Source organism: Colobus angolensis, unplaced genomic scaffold, assembly GCF_000951035.1.
Source record: "Colobus angolensis palliatus isolate OR3802 unplaced genomic scaffold, Cang.pa_1.0 Scaffold259, whole genome shotgun sequence".
Taxonomy (NCBI): Eukaryota; Metazoa; Chordata; class Mammalia; order Primates; family Cercopithecidae; genus Colobus; species Colobus angolensis.
Genome location: NW_012115810.1, coordinates 6,079,136 through 6,097,980, shown reverse-complemented (window position 1 = coordinate 6,097,980; position 18,845 = coordinate 6,079,136). Strand labels below are relative to the sequence as shown.

General features: G+C 42.7%; 1 protein-coding gene across 2 annotated transcripts in view; it reads left to right on the top strand.

Moving 5' to 3' along the window:
* TANC1 (tetratricopeptide repeat, ankyrin repeat and coiled-coil containing 1) overlaps positions 1-18,845 on the top strand; it is a 273,934-nt gene that overhangs the window by 167,502 nt on the left and 87,587 nt on the right. For both annotated transcript variants that reach the window (XM_011947131.1, XM_011947130.1), the window contains exon 5: positions 8,476-8,580. In XM_011947131.1, coding sequence (XP_011802521.1) covers positions 8,476-8,580 — 105 coding nt within the window. The remainder of the gene's footprint in view (positions 1-8,475; positions 8,581-18,845) is intronic.

Here is an 18,845-nt window from a genome sequence, read left to right as displayed (position 1 = left end):
TGTAGTCCCAGCTACCCGGGAGGCTGAGGCAGGAGAATGGCGTGAACCTGGGAGGCGGAGCTTGCAGTGAGCTGAGGTCAGGCCACTGCACTCCAGCCCGGGCGACAGAGCGAGACTCCGTCTCAAAAAAAAAAAAAAAGAAAGTGTAGTTCATATACACCATGGAATACTATGCAGCCACAAAAAGGAACAGGATCATGTCCTTTACAGGGACATGGATGTAGTAATGAGAACACATGGACACATGGAGAACAACACCACATACCGGGGCTTGTCGGGGCATGGGAGGGAGGGAGAGCATCAGGATAAATAGTGAATGCATGCAGGACTTAATACCTAGGTGATGGGTTGATAGGTGCAGCAAACTACCATTGCCGTGTTTACCTGTGTAATAAACTTGTACATTTTGCACATGTATCCTGGAACTTAAAATACAATTTGGAAGAAAGGAGCATGGCTCCATTTTGATACAGTTTTCCTACTAGATTGTGATCATTTACATCCTCACAATGTCTTAGGCATTGCACCAATGAATAAAGGCTGTCCGCCCTTTCCCAGTGGATCCTTGCAGATGAGGTATTTGAAATAAATAAAAGGAGGCATATTAAGAGTGGTATCAGGTGACTTTTGTATTCTCCTCACCATCGGCAGATGACACTTTTTTTCTCTTGCCTTCTGTTTTTTTCTTCCCTCGAATTGCAGTCTGAATTTCCCTAGATCTCACTTGTCTTTGGATTAGGATGAGGTCCCAGTAGTAGTAACTCAAATTGCACTGATGTGTTGCCACTACCTTTTTATACAAGGCCCCAGGCCCCTGTAAAAGTGTTCCTGGATGCTTCTGGAAGTACCCAGAGGGTGTCTGCTGGGACAGCTGGTGCACTTCTCTTTCCAGGTGCCTGGTCCTTCATCCACACCCTGTACCCCAGGAGTTGTGGGAGGCCTGGTGCTGCCTTTTGTCATTCCCTGGAGGAGAGCTGTCAGCAGTTTAGTTATTTAATCCCCTTCTGCCTCTCATGGGAGATATCCAAGGGATGGATGCCAGGCTGTGTTTGAAATTGCCCTCCTGTTTGGCCAAGGTTTTCCACCTTGGTCAGTTCATTTTCTGTCTCCTTCCCCCAGGGTGAATCTTCCCAAGAATCTCTTACCCTGTAAGATGGTGTCTTTGGGCAGTGCCTTCTGTCCCCTAGCCGTGCCTCAACTCAGGCAAGGGACAAAACCACAGGGAGTCAGCCCATGTTCGTATTACAAAGACTTCTTTTATGTCGCAGACTTGGGTAGGCCAAGTTGTCTTTCTTCAGTCCCTAAGTGCATGTCGCTTCATTCTCCTCCCTCACCAAGCACTCTCTTGTTCTTGGGGGGGGTGGTGCGGGTACTAGAGGAAGAGGGGTCACACTTTTGAAGCTCTGTCTGGATGTCTTGCTCTTTAAAATCCAAGACTCATCTGGTAGTTTACCACAGTTTGCCATTAGGAATTGGCTATTAATTGGCTATTTAATGCCATTTGCCTTAGTGATAAAGGTTCCCCCTGCCCCCGAAATATTCTCTTACTCTTCTCTTTATTTTCCTCCTCTTGTGAAATTTCCCACTGCGGAATGAAAACCTAGATCAGATAAAATTGGCAGGAACCTTTACTGTGAAAGTTCAGGATGCTGAAAAATCCCTGAAATGATTGATAACACACAGTGTCGCTTTTCACAGTCTCCAGATACCATGAAAAATGTAAGATCTACTTTAAATGCAATAAGTAGCCTCAGGTGTTCTGTGTCCCAAATATTGCTTTCATATAAATATATAATTATCTTTAACTGAAACACTCAGAAATAAAAAGTAATCCCTGCCTTTCTCCCTTTCACTGCCTCGAGATAAAGCTGGGTTTAGTTTATTTCTTCCATCCCTTTTAAAAAATACTCCTTATGTGGCAGTTTCTAAGCAGCAAAATAGTCAGCTGTGTGATTAAAATGTCAAAAAGCAGGAAAACTGGCCGCTGGGAAAGTCTATTTGGAGATTTATATAAAGGCAGAATTCTGAATGGGGGGAGTGCTGTACCTTCTGGGCTGCTGAGTGGAGTGATTAAGGGAGGGTTCTGACCACATCCTTCCAGACTGACACAGGCCCTGCTACACAATTAAAGAAGCTGACAGGAGCTTGGGTTTTGAGGTTTTGTTTGTTTGTTTGTTTGTTTGTTTTTTCTTTCTTTTGCAAGCTGCATACTTGGTACCTATGAGTTTATGGCTGTTTAACATATTTTTGACACTTTATTGTTTTTAATTTTAAGGGTCTTTTATAACTTTGAGATCTACCTTCCCCTGTATCACATAGTGTAGATTGTGGGGGGGGGCAGTGGCTTGGGGAAATTGGAATGAGGAGAAGGATCTAGAGTTCAGATGAAGTAGCTTTAATTTATGATGGAGGATAATGCCCGTTTATCTTAAATCTTGTAAACTGAACACGTTGGTGCTCCACTCACACCAAGTGGGTGCACCCCACTTAAATCTGACCACTGGAGTGGGTGATGAACAGTGGTCTTCCCTAGAGACCCCGTTCGTGCTACCAAAGTGTCATCTGTGATCCCAGCCCACACCTTGAACATCAGAATCTGCATTTGAAGCCTGGGCACATTACAGCTGGAAAAGCAGCAGCAACAGGATACCAGTGCCAGGGGCGGCAGGGGACTGGGAGCCCAGCCCTGGAGACGTGTCAGCTCCTAGAGGAACTGGTTGTCAGCTAATACCTGACGGTCTTTCCTTATTCTTGTTGTTGTTGTTTATGTTTTTATCCACAGACAAGTCTTGTCTTGTTTTTAAGAGCCTCCTGCCTTAAAACATACCCAGTAGCTGGAATATCATGCTTTCTGGGTAATTATTATGTAGTATTACATTCTGGTTAATTTGGGGGGGATTCACCTTATAACACTTGGTTTAACTAAAGGGGGAAGTTAAAAGTAGCTTATGCTTGAGTATTTTGTTTTAAACAAAAAGTTGTGAGGGGAAAGGTGCTGGGCAGTAGTTTTCCCCGAGTAGGGGTTTGGGGAGATGGCTTTTTCAGTCTAGATCTCTGTTGATAAGGACTGTGGCCGCTTTATGTGGGGGAGTGTTCCATATAGATGGCACAGCGATTAGTATCATTGTGGTTTAATAGGTGGTCATGTGAGATCAGTGCTTGGTGACTGTGATGGCTCCTGACCGTGTGGCCTGCAACTATTCTGTAGCCACAGCCTGTTTAGCTGCCTACATCATGGGCTCCAAGTGTCCCTTGTCCCAGTAGCCTTTTGTGTAATAGAGGCAGTATTGCTTTTCTTTCTGTAGGGCGTTTCTTCTTTTCTCTCATTCCCTAGTTTGTTTTTTAAAGAGACAGGGTTGGCATAATCATAGTTCATTGCAGCCTCAAACTCCTGGGTTGAAGCAATCCTCCCAAGTAGCTGGGACTACAGGCGTGCACCACCGTGCCCAGCTCAGAGTTCCTTTCTTAACCTGTGTCAGTCGCTGTCTTTCAGGGTAGGTCTTTCCTCACCTGCCTGGTGATCCTTGGCTCCTTATTTGTATATAAGGTGCTAAAAGCTGATTGAAAGGGGTATGTTGAGGGCAAGCTGTGCTGCAGCGTAATGGTCAGGGATCTACCTTTCTTGGGGTAGAGGGGTCCCCACCTATGACTATCTTTAGGTCTTCTTCTCTTGATAAGCTTCTCCAGAGAGGAATCCTCCCATCTCTTCCTGCCGTGGCCTGTAAGCTTTGCTGTCAGATCTCATAACTGGGGTCTGGGGGTAGGGGAGATACATCTCGGGCCCATCAGTCTGCATATAGAATTTTTCTTAACCTACTTTTTCCTTAGCAGTTACAAGTTTAAAAAAAAACACGAAAAGAAAAGAGCACTCATGAGTTTAGCTCTTGAATCTCTCTCCATGTTCTTAGAATTGAGCCTTTTTCCAGAGAATAAACTTGGCCTCCAGGATGAGGGAGTGGAGGGGATGCTCCAGGCTTAAGAAATGCTGGGGTGGGGGGTCTCACTTTTCCTTCAGTAGTTATCAACCAGCCGAGCTATGGGATGTCACCCGTGCCCCTGCCTTCCGACGGGCCTGCTGTCACCAAGGTTCTGGCCTGGACTGAGTGCTCATCGCTCCCCCTCACCCCCACCCCCACTCAACACTAACCTTTATGCTCTGCCTGCTCCACTGCTCCTTGGCAGTCTGTTTCCTACATTCAGAGGCTTGGTTTCTGGCCAGTGGCTCTTTCTCCTTTCCTCACTGGTCTCTCTTTAATCTTTTTGCTACAACTTTAATGTTGTTTTGAGAGTGAGTGGAGGCAAACACGTATCATCTGTTCTGTTCAATGCAAAGTATGCACAAATTCTCTAATGAGTGATTGTGGGGGGACAATAAAACCTATGGCTATAAATTTATCTTGTTTTATAGCATTTGAGGGTCAGCTGTTTGTGAAAAGCAATTTAAATACAAGGATCACGCAGGAGAACAGTGTTGATATTCACTTAACATTTCCTCTAGTAAAAGGGAAGATCAAAGACAAGTAGGATGCATAAATGATTTGCTGCCTCTGCAGCCAGCGTCCATGGATGTTGATGACTGGGTGGTGGAAGTTCGCAGTGCCTGGGCTTTTTCTAGAATTGCATGTTTAATCCAGATTTCATAGTTGTAGAAGTGATTCAGTGCATGGGCTTCAAAACTGCATAGACCAGGGTGTGAATTCCTTCCTGCTTTGTCATGTGTGGGCCGTGTCCAGATGAGAACAACTTATTTGAACCTCAGTTTCCTGACCTAAAATGAAGGAAATTGTACTTTTCTCCTAAAGTTGTTAGGAATGAGTGAATTAATATATGTGCGTGCTTTGCCTTGTGTGACCACTGAATACATGTTTTACTTACTTTGGTATATTCTAGGTCTCCTTTTGTATGTGACATTCCTGTGATTTACTGTGCCTGGGAACCAGGTGGGCCTGGTCTTTGTGTGTGGATTTTCCCCTTTCAGCAAGAGGTTCCTTCACTCACCTCTAGGGTCTGGGACATAGTAAGGCCTGAGTTAGGGGACATGAGGAGGGAGGGGTACAGTTTTGTTTTGTTTTGTTTTGTTTTGTTTTGTTTTGTTTTGTTTGAGACAGAGTCTCACTCTGTCACCCAGGCTGGAGTGCAGTGGTGTGATCTCAGCTCACTGCAACCTCTGTCTCCCAGGTTCAAGCGATTCTCGTACCTCAGCCTCCCAAGTAGCTGGGACTACAGGCGCACGCCACCATGCCCAACTAATTTTTTGTTTTTTTTAAGTAGAGATGGTGTTTCACTATGTTACTGGAACTCGTGAGGCAGTCCGCCCGCCCCGGCCTGCCAAAGTGCTGGGATTACAGGTGTGAGCCACTGTGCCAGGCCTGGGTGCAGTATTTGAACCTAGGTCTGCCCAACTCACGAGTCCTTGCATTGAGCATCCTGGCTCCTCAGGGTTGAGTCTTTCTATGAGTGAGGGATTGGATCTGAATAGAACCGTTCCAAGACAATTAAGCAGGCAGGCACGTAGATGCTTTCTGAAGGCTCTGGGTGACACTGGGTTCCAGGATCCAGATATTTACAGTAACCATCATACATTAATGAAATAGCCCACATTTTAAGAAAGTGCTTACTATTAGAGAATATTTTTGAAGACTCTATTGGGTAGGTAGATTGGAGCCTGGAAATAGATCTCTTTAGATTTGCTGTTACTGAAGAGTTAAGGGGAGCAGAAATACAGGCACTTGTTGAACAGTGGCCATGCCTTCTCGTTGGGCAAATCATCAGGCAATAATAACAGAGAGATTTACCGCCTCAGGTCCTTCAAATGGACGAGGACAGATGAAGGGAAAAGATGTCAGCAGTTTATTTTACCTTAGGGAGTAAGTGGCACACCAGAAGTGTATATGGGTTCTTGCCTTTGAGTTCTTATCTTTGTTCTGGTTTCTTTTTTTCTTTTCTTTTCTTTTTTCTTTGAGAGAGAGAGTCTTGCTCTGTCACCTTGGCTGGAGTGCAGTGGTGCAATCATGGCTTACTGCAGCCTCCAACTCCTGGGCTCACGAGACCCTCCTACCTCAGCCTCCTGAGTAGCTGGGACTACAGGCAAACGCCACCATGCCCAGCTAATTGATTCAATTTGTATCTGCCCTATTCAGGCCCTTCTTTCTAGTTTATGTCTCTTACACAGCAAGTAGTTTAGCTCCACCCCCAAACCCCCACAAGTCTTTTTCACTATGCATATTTATATGTGGATATATATATATATATATATACATATATATATATAGTAGATAAAGTCTGGATACTGTTGAATAGCCTACATCCCACACTTAGATTGTAATTATATGTTCCCTTCCCCCATAACCATTCCATTTGAATCTTTGTAAAAGTTCCCTTTATGACAGGGTTAAATTATGAAGACTGCCATGTGATTAAATACTACATGAATCATTTAAAAGGGATGGTTCCTAAAGTTTGAAACACTGTTCTTATTTGTAAAGTAGTATTAGCTTATTTGATAACAGCCTAGTTTAAGATGTAGTATACCCATGTAGCTGGCTAGGAATTAGATTCTTTTTATAGTAGTATAAATGCTTTTGCAGTGTGCCTTTAGATGGCAGCATCTCTCACCGTAAACCATCATTTGAACAGAATTTCTTAGATGCAGAAGGCATTTGAGACAGAAGGATGGTCTGTCTGCATCACCCCATCATGATGCAGTGGTGGAACTGGGTCCGTGGGACTGTCAGGGCTATGGCCCAGGGTTAAGAAGAGGGGAGAGTTGTAGATTCCTGCCTGCATGTCTTCCACTACCCCTTCTCCTCCTGATGTAAAATGTTTCCTATCTCTGTGGTCTTGCTAAAAGCCACTTTAAGGCAACCAAGGAACACAAGAATCAAGGGAGTGATTTTGGACTAAAATGTAACAAAAAGGCAGTATTTTCTTTATTTTGAGACATGATTTCACCCTGTTGCCCAGGCTAGAATGCAGTGGTGTGATCTTGGCTCACTGCAACCTTTACCTCCTGGGATCAAGTGATCCTCCCACCTCAGCCTCCTGAGTAGCTTGGACTTCAAGCACACATCACTATGCCCAGCTAACTTTGTTTATTTTTTATAGAGACAAGGTCTTCACTGTGTTGCCCAGGCTTGTCTCAAACTCCTGGGCTCAAGTGATCCTTCTGTGTTGGCCTAAGTGCAAGAATTACACGTGTGAGCCACCATGCCTAGCCTTTTAATTTTTTTTAAACAGTTTTGTTTAGGTATAATTCACATCCATACAGTTCACCCATTTAAAGCATACAGTAGACTCATTTTAAATATATTCATAGAGTTGTACAGCCGTCCCTACGACCTAATTTTAGAACATTTGTTTACTCTAGAAAGAAGTCACATATCCCTTACCATTACCCCACAGGCCTGCATAGCCTGCATAACCCCCAGCCCCTGGCAACCATTTATACTTTCTGAAAGATTTGGCTATTCTAGGCATGACATACGAATGGAATCATGTAGATCCTTTGTGACTGGCTTCTTTCACTTAGCAGAATGTTTTCAAGCTTCATCCATGTTGTAGCATGAATCAATACTTCATTCCTTTCTACTATTCCTTCATTCCTTTCTATTCCCAATAATACTCCATTGTGTGGGCAAAGCACATTTTGTTGTCGTCATTTGACGTACCTTTAGCTAGTACAAATGGCATTACTATGAGCATTTGGGTACAAGTTTTTGTGTGAACATATATTCCTGTAGGAGTAGAACTGCAGGGCCATGTAGTAACTCTGCCCTTAACCTTCTGAACAACTGCCAAACTGTTTTCCAAAACGGCTGCATCATTGCATGTGAGGGTTCCATCCAGTTTTACGAAGAATTCTGGATTTTCTGATGATAAGCCGGGACTGCGGGAACAGGAGGTGGGAGATAAGCCTGTCGGTCTCTCCTATGTCTGACCAGCTGACTGGCTGCTGTGCCCCGCACAGTTACTGTGCGTCACTAGCTAGATAAGATACCTGCAGAGCATGTTGCTGTTACAGGCCGGCTGTTTGTAATCTTGCCTCCCGACTTTAGAGATACCAAGCAACCAAATCATCTTTGTCCCATCCTTGTGCCAGTTAGAGGAAAATCATAAAACCCTTCGTCACAAGCCGTCCAGGTTTGAACATGTCAGAATCACCCACTTGACCAGCGAAGACAGCTGTAGTGACTTCACAGCAAGAGAGCAGCTTTTGTTTTTGTTAGGGTTTACATTCTCAAATCTGAGCTTACCCTTTTCGTCTTTGGCAGGCCAGACTGGACGTTCCCTCGCCTGTACTGAAATTACGTGTGTGTGTGTGTATTTGTGTGTGTGTGTGTGTGTGTTTAAGGGAGGGGAAGGGACTGGCTCTTCCTCTAGGCATATTTGGGTCTTGGTAAGGACACACACTGTACATTCCAAGGCTTTGTTTGCATCTGGAAAACATTAGCCACACTCAGATCTTTCCCACTACAGGTCCCGTCAGGAAGCCCAAGTATGTGGAAAGCCCCAGAGTGCCTGGAGATGCAGTTATAATGCCATTCAGAGAAGTATCCAAGCCAACAGAGCCTGATGAGCATGGTAAGAACATGTTTTCAGTGATTTCCTCCCCCCCCCACCAAAGATTTTATACAATGACACTTCATTTCTGAATGAAACTTGAGTGCCCTTGCTGTACTACTTTGCTGAGAATGTATTTGGGAGCTATTTTCCCCTCCGGCAGTTACAGAGATCTGTTTAGCTAACGTACATTCTTGGAAATTGTATACCTGGTATAGAAAAGTGGGTACATATGCATTATTTAAGGATTGAGTCCTATTTCCTCTGAATTTTGACTTACCAGGTCTTGGAGGATAGGAAGCATCACCCAGTGGATTGCTTCCAAGATTTTGTTTTGTTTTTAATATTCTATTGTGTGAGAAAATTCAACAACAGGCTTTGGCTGAAAAGCTGAAACTTTAATTGGACAAAGCATGTAATTGCTAGCTTTAAAAAAAAGCATTTGGTGTCTTTTGAAGGCTGCTTTCTTTTTTTAACATGTAAAGTTTTTCTTTAGGGGATGTTGAAGTAGGAGCAAAAAAAAAATCCAAATTGATGGAAATCTTTTTAAAGTATTTTATATGTATATATATTTTATACCTGGAAATATGTGTGACATTACAAATTTGTAGCATTTAACAGATGTATTCATAGTTGTTTATTTTAAAAAATCAATTCAAGAATTTACCTGTTTGTTCCTTGCTGGGGAGTCCTCAACTCACATCTCTCTTGCCTTTAATTTGGGTGTTTTGAATTTCTACGCTGTTTTTCTGCAGAAACATGGGACTAGGAATCTTGTTGTATGTAAAGGGGCTTGCTTTATCCTCAGTGTGGACACAAGTTTATGTAGCAATGCTGAAAGAGAACTTGGGAAAGAGAACTCAACCATATTTTTACTTTGGCATATCTGGCACCCTCCTCTGCCTAATTGTGGGTGGTAGGAGATACCCTTTAATATTCTAACTCCTGTGTGTGCCTTTTGTGTTGCTGGTGCTGTATGGCAGGGAGTGGGTAATAAGTAGAACATGGAAGGACAATATACTGGAGTGGTGGTAAAAAAAAAAAAAAATACAGCTAAAAATGAGCTGTGAGGAAGAATCAGCAAAAGCTGCAAATTGGGAAGGGAAGGGGAGTTTGGAACATGGGGAAGAGATGGGACCAGGCACTGGGCACTCTGGGCAGGCAAGAGGTGCTATTGCAGGTGCCCTGGCATGAGAAATGCCACCCTCTTTCTTTCTGTCCAGGCACTCATTGTGTGGTTGAGGGGAGAGGATTTGAGCTGAGGATTTGCACACACCAAATGTTGGTGAAGGTGGAGATTCCACAGTGAGATCTGGTTAGGACAGCCAGCTGCTGGTACACGAGGCCTCTCTTGATTGTGCATTCACTTGGGCAGGTGGTCTGTTCTCTGTCTCCTTGGTGTCCTGAAAGGAAAGTAAAATCTATCTCTCTGTAGTGAATATCAGTCATCAAATGTCTAAGCTGTCTGCCTGGCTCAGATTAAGCCTGCTACCTACCCCTTCCCTTCTTCCCCACCCACCAAAGCCTTTGTAGCCCTGATCAATTATGCCCCTGGCATTTTGGCTGGCCTAGACTCTATTATGTAACCTCTTCCTCCCTGGCTGGGAGTATCGTTGAGGTTCTGTACAGGGATTGGGACCTCCTCCTCCTCCTGGTGTGGGAATAGGGGGAGAAAATTTGGATTTTTATTAGGCAATGAAAGGTTGTAAATAGTTCCCATTGTTAACTTTTCTCCCTTGCTCAAGGCAGGATTGGCCACCTTTCTTGGCAAAAGGAAGTGTTCTTATGCTTGGCTGTGGGCTGAGCTAAATTTCAAATGCAGCAATTGGTCTTGCTGGAGTGGCCTGAAGTTTGCATGTGTGCTCACTCCTGAGACCTGAGCTCTCTGATTTGGCATCTTGAGTCTCCATGGGGACCAAAATTATGAGATCTGTGGGCTGCAAATACAGGACCAGACATTTGGGTTTTGCCTGAAATTAAGAAGCAGGGTATGTTTTCACTTTTGTTAGGTGTCTCGGGAGCAGGTGTGGTTGATGTCTGTGGGTGCATGGTCTTGCCTGAAGATAGCCATGATGTTGGTGGAAGCCGCAGCAGGGTGAGCCTTCTCTTGGTTGATGAGGAGAGGTGGCTGCCTAACAAAGTTGAACAGGACAATTAGTATAGATTGGTGTGTTTTGTAATCCACATGGAGTCCCTTAAATTTCAGTGGGGTTAATTAAGTCTGCCTTATCAAAGTGTAAATTTTATCCAGATCACCGAACCCAAAGGAAACGACAGAGCCAACTAAAACTTATTGAGTTTGAGTGTAAACCGGGTGTGTGCAGATGCATGATGGGTAAACCCTCATTTTTCGGGTTTAATATCAGCATCATCACTTAAGTTTTACTTTAAAATGTGGTCTTCTGTTATCTGTATTTTTCTTTGGACATTCTTGTTTAAATTTCTAAGACACTTTTCTGGGTGCTGTCAATAATAGCATGCCAGTATTCACCAGACTAACAGACTCCACTGAAAAGGCTCCTTGTGAAGTGCTTTTGAAATTTCCGTGGACTCCTGAAATATCAAGTTAATCCTAAATGCTTGAAATAGTCTTTCCTGCCTCACTTTTGCTTTGGTCATGTAGCTCCATCAACTCTTGATTCTTAGCCCTCTGGATTTTAAATCAAAGGAAAACAAAGCAAAGAACATTTTGAATTTGCTTATTTATAAGTAATTGCATTTATGTGTGATGCATGTTTCAGTCTTCTGGGAAGTATGGGTTCAATGATATAAGAAGATGAATTTTTTTTTGTAAGCAAATAACTTGTTTCTTAAAGTTTGCAAGCTGGGCACTGTAGCTCACACCTGTAATTCCAGTGATTCAGGGGGCCGAGGTGGGAGGATTGCTTGAGACTGGGAGTTTGAGAACAGCCTGAGCAGCGTAGTGAGACCTTGTCTCTTTAAAAAAGGAAGGACAGGAAGGAAGGACAGGAAGGAGTTTGCAGTCACCTGGAAACATCTTTAGGAAAAAACATTCTGTCTTAGTATGTTTAAATATATTTGAAACACAGCATTTTCTACTCTAGGAAAAACGGATGACATAATAAAATCATCAGACAAAATACAAAGCCCATTTTCCTGTCAAATGGTCCTGATAAGCTGTGTGTCAGAATAAGTTCTTAATGAATAAGCTTCCTATTGCTAAATCAACATATTGTTTAGGGGAAAACTCATTTACCCACAAAACAATATCTGCCTTAAGGGAAAAAAAGCCTTCAGATAAATTAGAGATGATTATTATAACAGGATCCACGCTTTATTTCTTTGATTTAGGGGCAACCATAATTTATTTAGGTTTGCATTAATATATCTCTAGCTACTTGGGCAAGCTTTGAGGAGGGGTGAGAAAGTTTTTAGTCTCATGAGTCATTGCTCTGTGAAGATCAGTCTCAAAATATGATGAAACTTTTTTTTAATGATATCTTCATGTCAGTCAGTGATGAAACTTTTTTCCTGGCAGTCTGACTAGCAAATAAAGCTAACAGATACGAAAGAGCAGAATAATTCAATGTGAAACTATGTTCTGGGAGGGAGGGGGTCTTTAGTTATATGCTTAAGTAAATATTTTGACACCTGATATTTTTTATTACCATTTTAGATGGTCAAACAGATATAGAGGATTAAAGAGGTATAAAGAATAAAGAGGCTGGGTGTGGTGGCTCGCGCTTATAATCCCAGCACTTTGGGAGGCCAAGGCAGGAGGATTGCTTGAGCCTAGGAGTTTGATACTAGCCTGGACGACATAGTGAGACCTCCACATCAACAAAAAGTCAAAAAATTAGCCAGGCATGGTGGTGTGCTTCTCTAGTCCCAGCTACTCAGGATGCTGAGGTGGGAGGATTGCTTGAGCCAGGGAGGTGGAAGCTGCAGTTAGCCATGATCACACCAATATGCTGCAGCCTGGGAGACACAGTGAGACCCTATCTCAAAAAAAAAAAAAAAAAGGTGATAAAAAGAATATGATTGAAGAAAATGCATAGTCATGTTTTATTTCTTAAAACCCTTTCTTTCCCAAGAGGTAACCTAGATCCTGCTTTAATTTTCAGCTTCTTAGAATGGCAATGCAACATTCAGCCAACAGTTGAATGAGGTTTTATGTGATGGAAGTGCAGAAAAGGGGCATACCTGGTATGTGTGCATAGAAGAGAGATTCTTGCAAGTAGAGTATCCATTCATTCTGCATTTCCTTGAATAAGTATTAAATTTCTGTGTTGTGAAAAACCACTATGCTAAATGCTATTTGAGGTGGGTTATCAAGCATGGGTCCTGTCTTCATGGAGCCTTAGAGTCTGGCAGGGGATTAGAGACCTGTGTAAAGAGTGACTGTAATAAAGGAGGAAGTAATGACTAATCCAACCTTTGTGATGAGTTGGGAGTTCAGCAGATGGGGTTTTTTGTTTTTTGTTTTTTTTTTGAGATGGAGCTTCACTCTTGTTGCCCAGACTGGAGTGCAGTGGCACAATCTCGGCTTACTGCAACCTCCACCTCCCGGGTTCAAGCGACTCTTTTGCCTCAGCCTCCCGAGTAGCTGGGATTACAGACACCTGCCACCACACCTGGCCAATTTTTGTATTTTTAGTAGAGACAGGGTTTTGCCATGTTGGCCAGACTGGTCTCGAACTCCTGACCTCAGGCGACCCACCCACCTCAGCCTCCCAAAGTGCCAGGATTACAGGTGTGAACCACTGTGCTTGGCCAGCAGATGGAGATTCTGAGCATGGAAAGACTTAATTGGAGCTATGCCTTAAGATTTACCTGTTGTCTTAGTTCAGGCTGCTTAGTTTATGCTATGAATACCATAAACTGTGTGGTTTATAGACAACAGTAATTTATTTCTTAGACTTGTGCAGGATGGAAAGTCCAAGATCAAGGTACTCTGCAGATTTGGGGTCTGGCAAAGACCTACTTACTGTTTCATAGATATCTTTTTGCTGTAACCTCATGTAGTGGAAGGGACAAACGAGCTCCCTCATTTATAAGAACACAAATCCCATTCATGAGACACAGACACAGACTATAGTACATGGCAACAGAGTAGGATGGAGTGGGACTGGAAAGAGACTAAGGTTAAGAATGATTAAAAAGTTGTTTTAGTAGTTAAGTGAGAGAATAAAGTCTCAAATTAGATCAAGTTCAGTGAAGAAAAGAAGAGGTGGTGAATGGAAGATTCATGAGGAATTGCAAGGACCTGGGAACTGGAAGAGACAGAGACAACAACTCCACGCCTTTGAGACCACTGAAGGATGAGGGGCTGTCTTGGTTTGAGTTCAGTTTCAGGCATGTAGACTTTGAAGTGTGGTGGAACATCTTGGCAAGTGTCCAGCCACCAGTTGGAAAATCATACTGGGTCTCAAGAAAGCTCGGGATATAAACTGGTCAGCCATTTTCTTGGAGATAGTGCTATGAGACTAGGCAAGTTACACTAGGGAAACAGGTCATTGACAAAAGAGGGCTGAGAAACTGGCATTTCATTTGTGAGCTGGGACTAAGGTGCAAGGAGCACCAGCAAGAGGGACAGGAAAAGACCACACAAGACCACAGTATTCTGGTAGTCGTGGATGTTTCCCTCCGTGTGTCTCGTACAACAATTGCCACTTTCTCCCTTGCAGGGCACAGTGCTTGCAAGGCCATAGATCTACAGGAAAATCAAAAGAGAAGGTGTACTATGAAAAAGGGAAAAGAAAAATTAATGTGCTTAACAGGGCTGTTTCAGGAGACTTGTGAAGGTCTGTGAGTTGAAGTTATAGTTATGTGATAAGGAAATGGAATTGGTGAGGATAGAGAGCCCTCTTTTACCCCCAAGAAATTAAACAGATAAAGATGGGAGATCAGTTACTAGGATAAGAGATGTATGCAGCTGTGGTTTTTATTTAACACAATTGTAGACTTAATTCAGAGGTTCTGATAGTGTAGGCTGTGGACTTCTAGGTGTCCCCAAGACACTTTCAGGGGTTTGTGATGTCAAAACTCTTTTTATAACAATACAAAACCCTTTTGTAATAATATTGAGAAGTTATTTACATTTCCCTTTGTTGACATTTGCACTGATGCTGCAAAGCAATTGTCAATAAAACTTCTGATACCTTCGTATATGTCAAGGCACTGGCTATACTAGTAGTCCTGGTGTTCTTCACTGCCACATGCTGGCATCACAAATAATAATTCACTGAAGAATGTCCTTGACAAAGCACTAAAAGTAATGTTATTAAATCTTGACCCTTGGAGACTCATCTTTTTAATATTCTGTGTGATGAAGTGGGAAGTCTGCATAAAGCCCTTCTGCATGCTCTGAAGTCTGATGGTTGTCTCGAGGCAGAGCACTTGTATGATTGAATTGCAAGCTGAACTCACTACTTTTAAAATGGAATATTGCTTTTATTTGAAAGAATGACTGACAAACCATGGTTATTCTGAAGTAGGTATTTGGCACACCTTTTCTTCAAAGGGAATGAAATTAGCCTGGCACTTCAATTAGGAAAAAAAAAAAAAAAAAAGGCCGGGCGCGGTGGCTCACACCTGTACCACACTTTGGGAGGCTGAGGCGGGCAGATCGCATGAGATCAGGAGTTCAAGACCAGCCTGGCCAACATGGTAAAACCCTGTCTCTACTAAAAATATAAAACTAACTGGGCATGGTGGCAGGTGCCTGTAATCCCAACTAAGGCAGGAGAATTGCTTGAACCCAGGAGTTGGAGGTTGCTGTGAGCCAAGATTGCGCCACTGCACTCCAGCCTGGGCCGTGGAGCAAGACTCTGTCCCCGCCGCCCCCAAAACAAAAACCCTGGCAGGATTAGTTGCCAATGATAAAACTTGACAGTTCAAATGAAAATTAGTTTTTTGGGGAAATTTTACATCTGTCACATTGAGCTTGATGGTTTCCTAAGACTTTTCAATTGAGATCTCTGGTAATGTGATGTTTTGATATTATGTGATAAAATTTGTCAACATTTGCAAAATCTGCAAAACCATGATTTTCCAAATGACCCAATGTATAATGTTACACAGTCTTGCATGGGTAAAAGATCCATTTAAAGTATAAAACAGACCATTGGATCTTACTGTAACAGTACAAAAAAATTCATTGATGCAGATTGAGTCAACAGTGGAGCTTACTTTTAAGGAATTGCCGTTTGTTAGCCGGGCATGGTAGCTCATGCCTGTGATCCCAGCACTTGGGGAGGCTGAGGCAGGAGGATTGCTTGAGCCCCAGGAGTTCATAACCAGCCTGGGCAACATAGCGAGACCCCGTCTCAAAAAAAAAAAGGGGGGGGGGAATTGCTGATTGTCAAGTTTTGGCTAGGTGTCAGAGAAGAATATCCACAATTAACTAAGAAGACTCCTCTCTTTCCCAATTACATATCTGTCTGAGGCTGCAGTTCTTCACATGCTTGAACCAAAAGAACTGATCCCCACAGATTGAATGCAGAAGCGGTTATGCAGATCCAGCTGTCTTCTATTTAATTGGACATTAAAGTTTGTAAAATTGTAAAAACAATGCTATTCTTTTTAACTGATCTTTCAAATCAAAAGTACAGCTTTTTACCTATTTACCCATAAGTTAAAAATTAGTTTTTTAATTAAAATATTGTTAACATGAAGTTTTATAACCTGAAAATGAACTAAGTTTAAAAATTATTAGTTTTAATATCTAGCATGAGAAATATCAATAGACATAACCCTCATAAGCCTACAGTCCTCAGTTTTTATGAGTGAATTCTGAGACCAAAAAGCTTAAGAACCTACTGGCTTTAAAGGAAGGAAAAGAGAGGGAGAAAATAAAAATAGAGATGAGAAAATTGATTCAAACTCTGATAGTCCTCTAGACTTAAGAGGATGAAGACTTTGAGTTGAGTGATGGATGACTGAAGAAGGAAAGGCTAATTCAGGAGGTATTTTGAATGGAGAAATAGTAAGTTTGCTGATAATTTCAATATGGGGTGGATGACATGAAAATTTTGAAGGTAACCTGCATGATAACTGTTTCAGTATTGCAGACCAGAAACAACAAATTATTGACAGAAACAGAGCAGGTCCATGGATGGATGTTCCTTTTTATTTTTATTTTTTTGAGACGGAGTCTTGTTCTGTCACTCAGACTGGAGTGCAGTGGCACAATCTTGGTTCACTGTGACCTCCGCTTCCTGGGTTCAGGTGATTCTCCTGCCTCAACCTCCCGAGTAGCTGGGATTACAGGCATGTGCTACCACACCCAGTTAGGTTTTTTGTATTTTTAGTAGAGACAGGGTTTCACCATGTTGGCCAGGCTGGTCTTGAACTCCTGATCCACTCGAACACCTGATCACTCAGGTGATCCATCTGCCTCGGCCTCCCAAAGTGCTGGGATTACAGGCGTGAGCCATCGCATCCAGCCAATGTTCCTTTTTAAATATGTTTTGTGGAAATCTAAGGAGGGAGGGAATGGTAATGGCTCAGAAGGAGCAGACAGAAAAACAGGGAAAATACTTGTAAGTAGGAGTCATGGAAGGCAAGAGGTTAAACGAGAAGCAGGTCATGGATAGATAGAGGCAGAGGATTAATGTCAGACCAAGGGCCTGTGTCATTGTGAGCAGACTTGATTCACGAGTGCTATCTTGGACACTTGGTATTAAGTCAGCTGTTCAAGGTCACATGGTGATAGGTCGCATGACAGTGAACTGATGAATGTCTTCAGTACTCAGTGTTCTTTAGAGTCTGAGGAGGATGAGAGTATAGGAGAGACTCTTCTCTATGGAATGTACTTGGTCATCGCTAGGGACCTGCACTTCCCCACTGGCTTTAAACAAGAGAGAGTGATTGGAATGGAAAATGAAAGCAGTAAGGTGCAGGCCAAATGGGGATGGTTTGGTTTGGTAAGCAGAAACAAGAGGGGGTTTGTTGTCATGGAATAGTGAGTTTACAGAAACCTATTTGAGGCAGAAAAATTATGAACAGAAAGTTATGTAAGACATACAAGCACACTTGAACATAGATATGAACTTGTGAAACCAGAAAATAATCACAAGGAAGTGTGGGCTCTTGGTGTTAAAGCTGGTAGAGATAATGACCAATTCTATATCTTGTGGTTTATAAGCTGTTTCTCACACACAATGGTTTTGAGCCTCACAACCTGTAGGAAGTGGATATAGCCACTTCTCTCACTAAGAAAGTACAGTTGAGAGAGGTTCAGTACCCAAAGGGGTCCGGACGGTGGTTAGCACTGAGAACACCCTGGCTTCCCAGACAGTAGCAGAAGATAAGAGGATGACTGTAGAGGGCACTGATGGTTTAAAGTTATGATGGCAGTATTCGGGGAGCTGATCAGTTTGTAGACTGCTCCTTAGCATTTGTGCCCCCAAATATAGTGACCAGGGGGTGAGTAGCTGAATAGAGGCAGCCAGAAGTGATTGAAGAACTTCCCTTTACCTTTCTCCATGCAGTCAGCCTTTCATGCTGTGTAATACTGAGGGTTCCATGAATGTGCTGCTGGGAGGAATATCGTTCTCCACTTGCCTAATGGATTCCTAGGGCATGCGAGGCCAATCATTCTCTCATCTCCAAATATAGCCATCATACAGTCGTCAGATATTTAAATCTGTGAAATGCAAAGTGAAGTCTTCTCTCCAGCCCTCATCCCACTGGTATTGGGTAATGTACACCCATTATTGATCAGTGATTTAATATTAACTGCATGAATTAAAATAGACTTGCTATTTAGAGTGGTCCATTTGAATTTGACTTGGAGGTGCTTTTGTAGTAACTAGCTTAAAACCATCTAGCTGTTCAGATCTCAGTATTTAGTGAACGGCTATGCAAGTAGACATGTATTTCCATTTCACAGGGTGTCCATGTGAGTTCCTAAGCAACCCATCTCTCCCAAGATGGCGCAGTGACACTTCTCCCAGGAGGTCCTTCTGCCATAGTGAGAAGTTCAGTGAGAGAGGGCTCTGTGCATTAGGGAAGGAAGAGATTCAGACAGCTTCATGTGGATTAAGGAATTCAGACTGAAGAGGACCTTTTAAGAGGACCATCACTGGGATGACATTTTAGAAGACAATAGTATGAAAAGGCAGGTGGGAAGCCTTTGGAAAAATACAATTTCAGTGCCTTAATGGATATAAACATGAGTAAATAACGTTTGTCCATTCATCCAACCCCGGGTAAGGGTTTAGAACTCGGGTAGCAGCAAAGTCCAGGTTGTACAGTTAAGAGAATAGTTAATCATGAATTTGGGTGTCCCCTTTCCTTTTTTTTTTTTTTTTTTTTTTTTT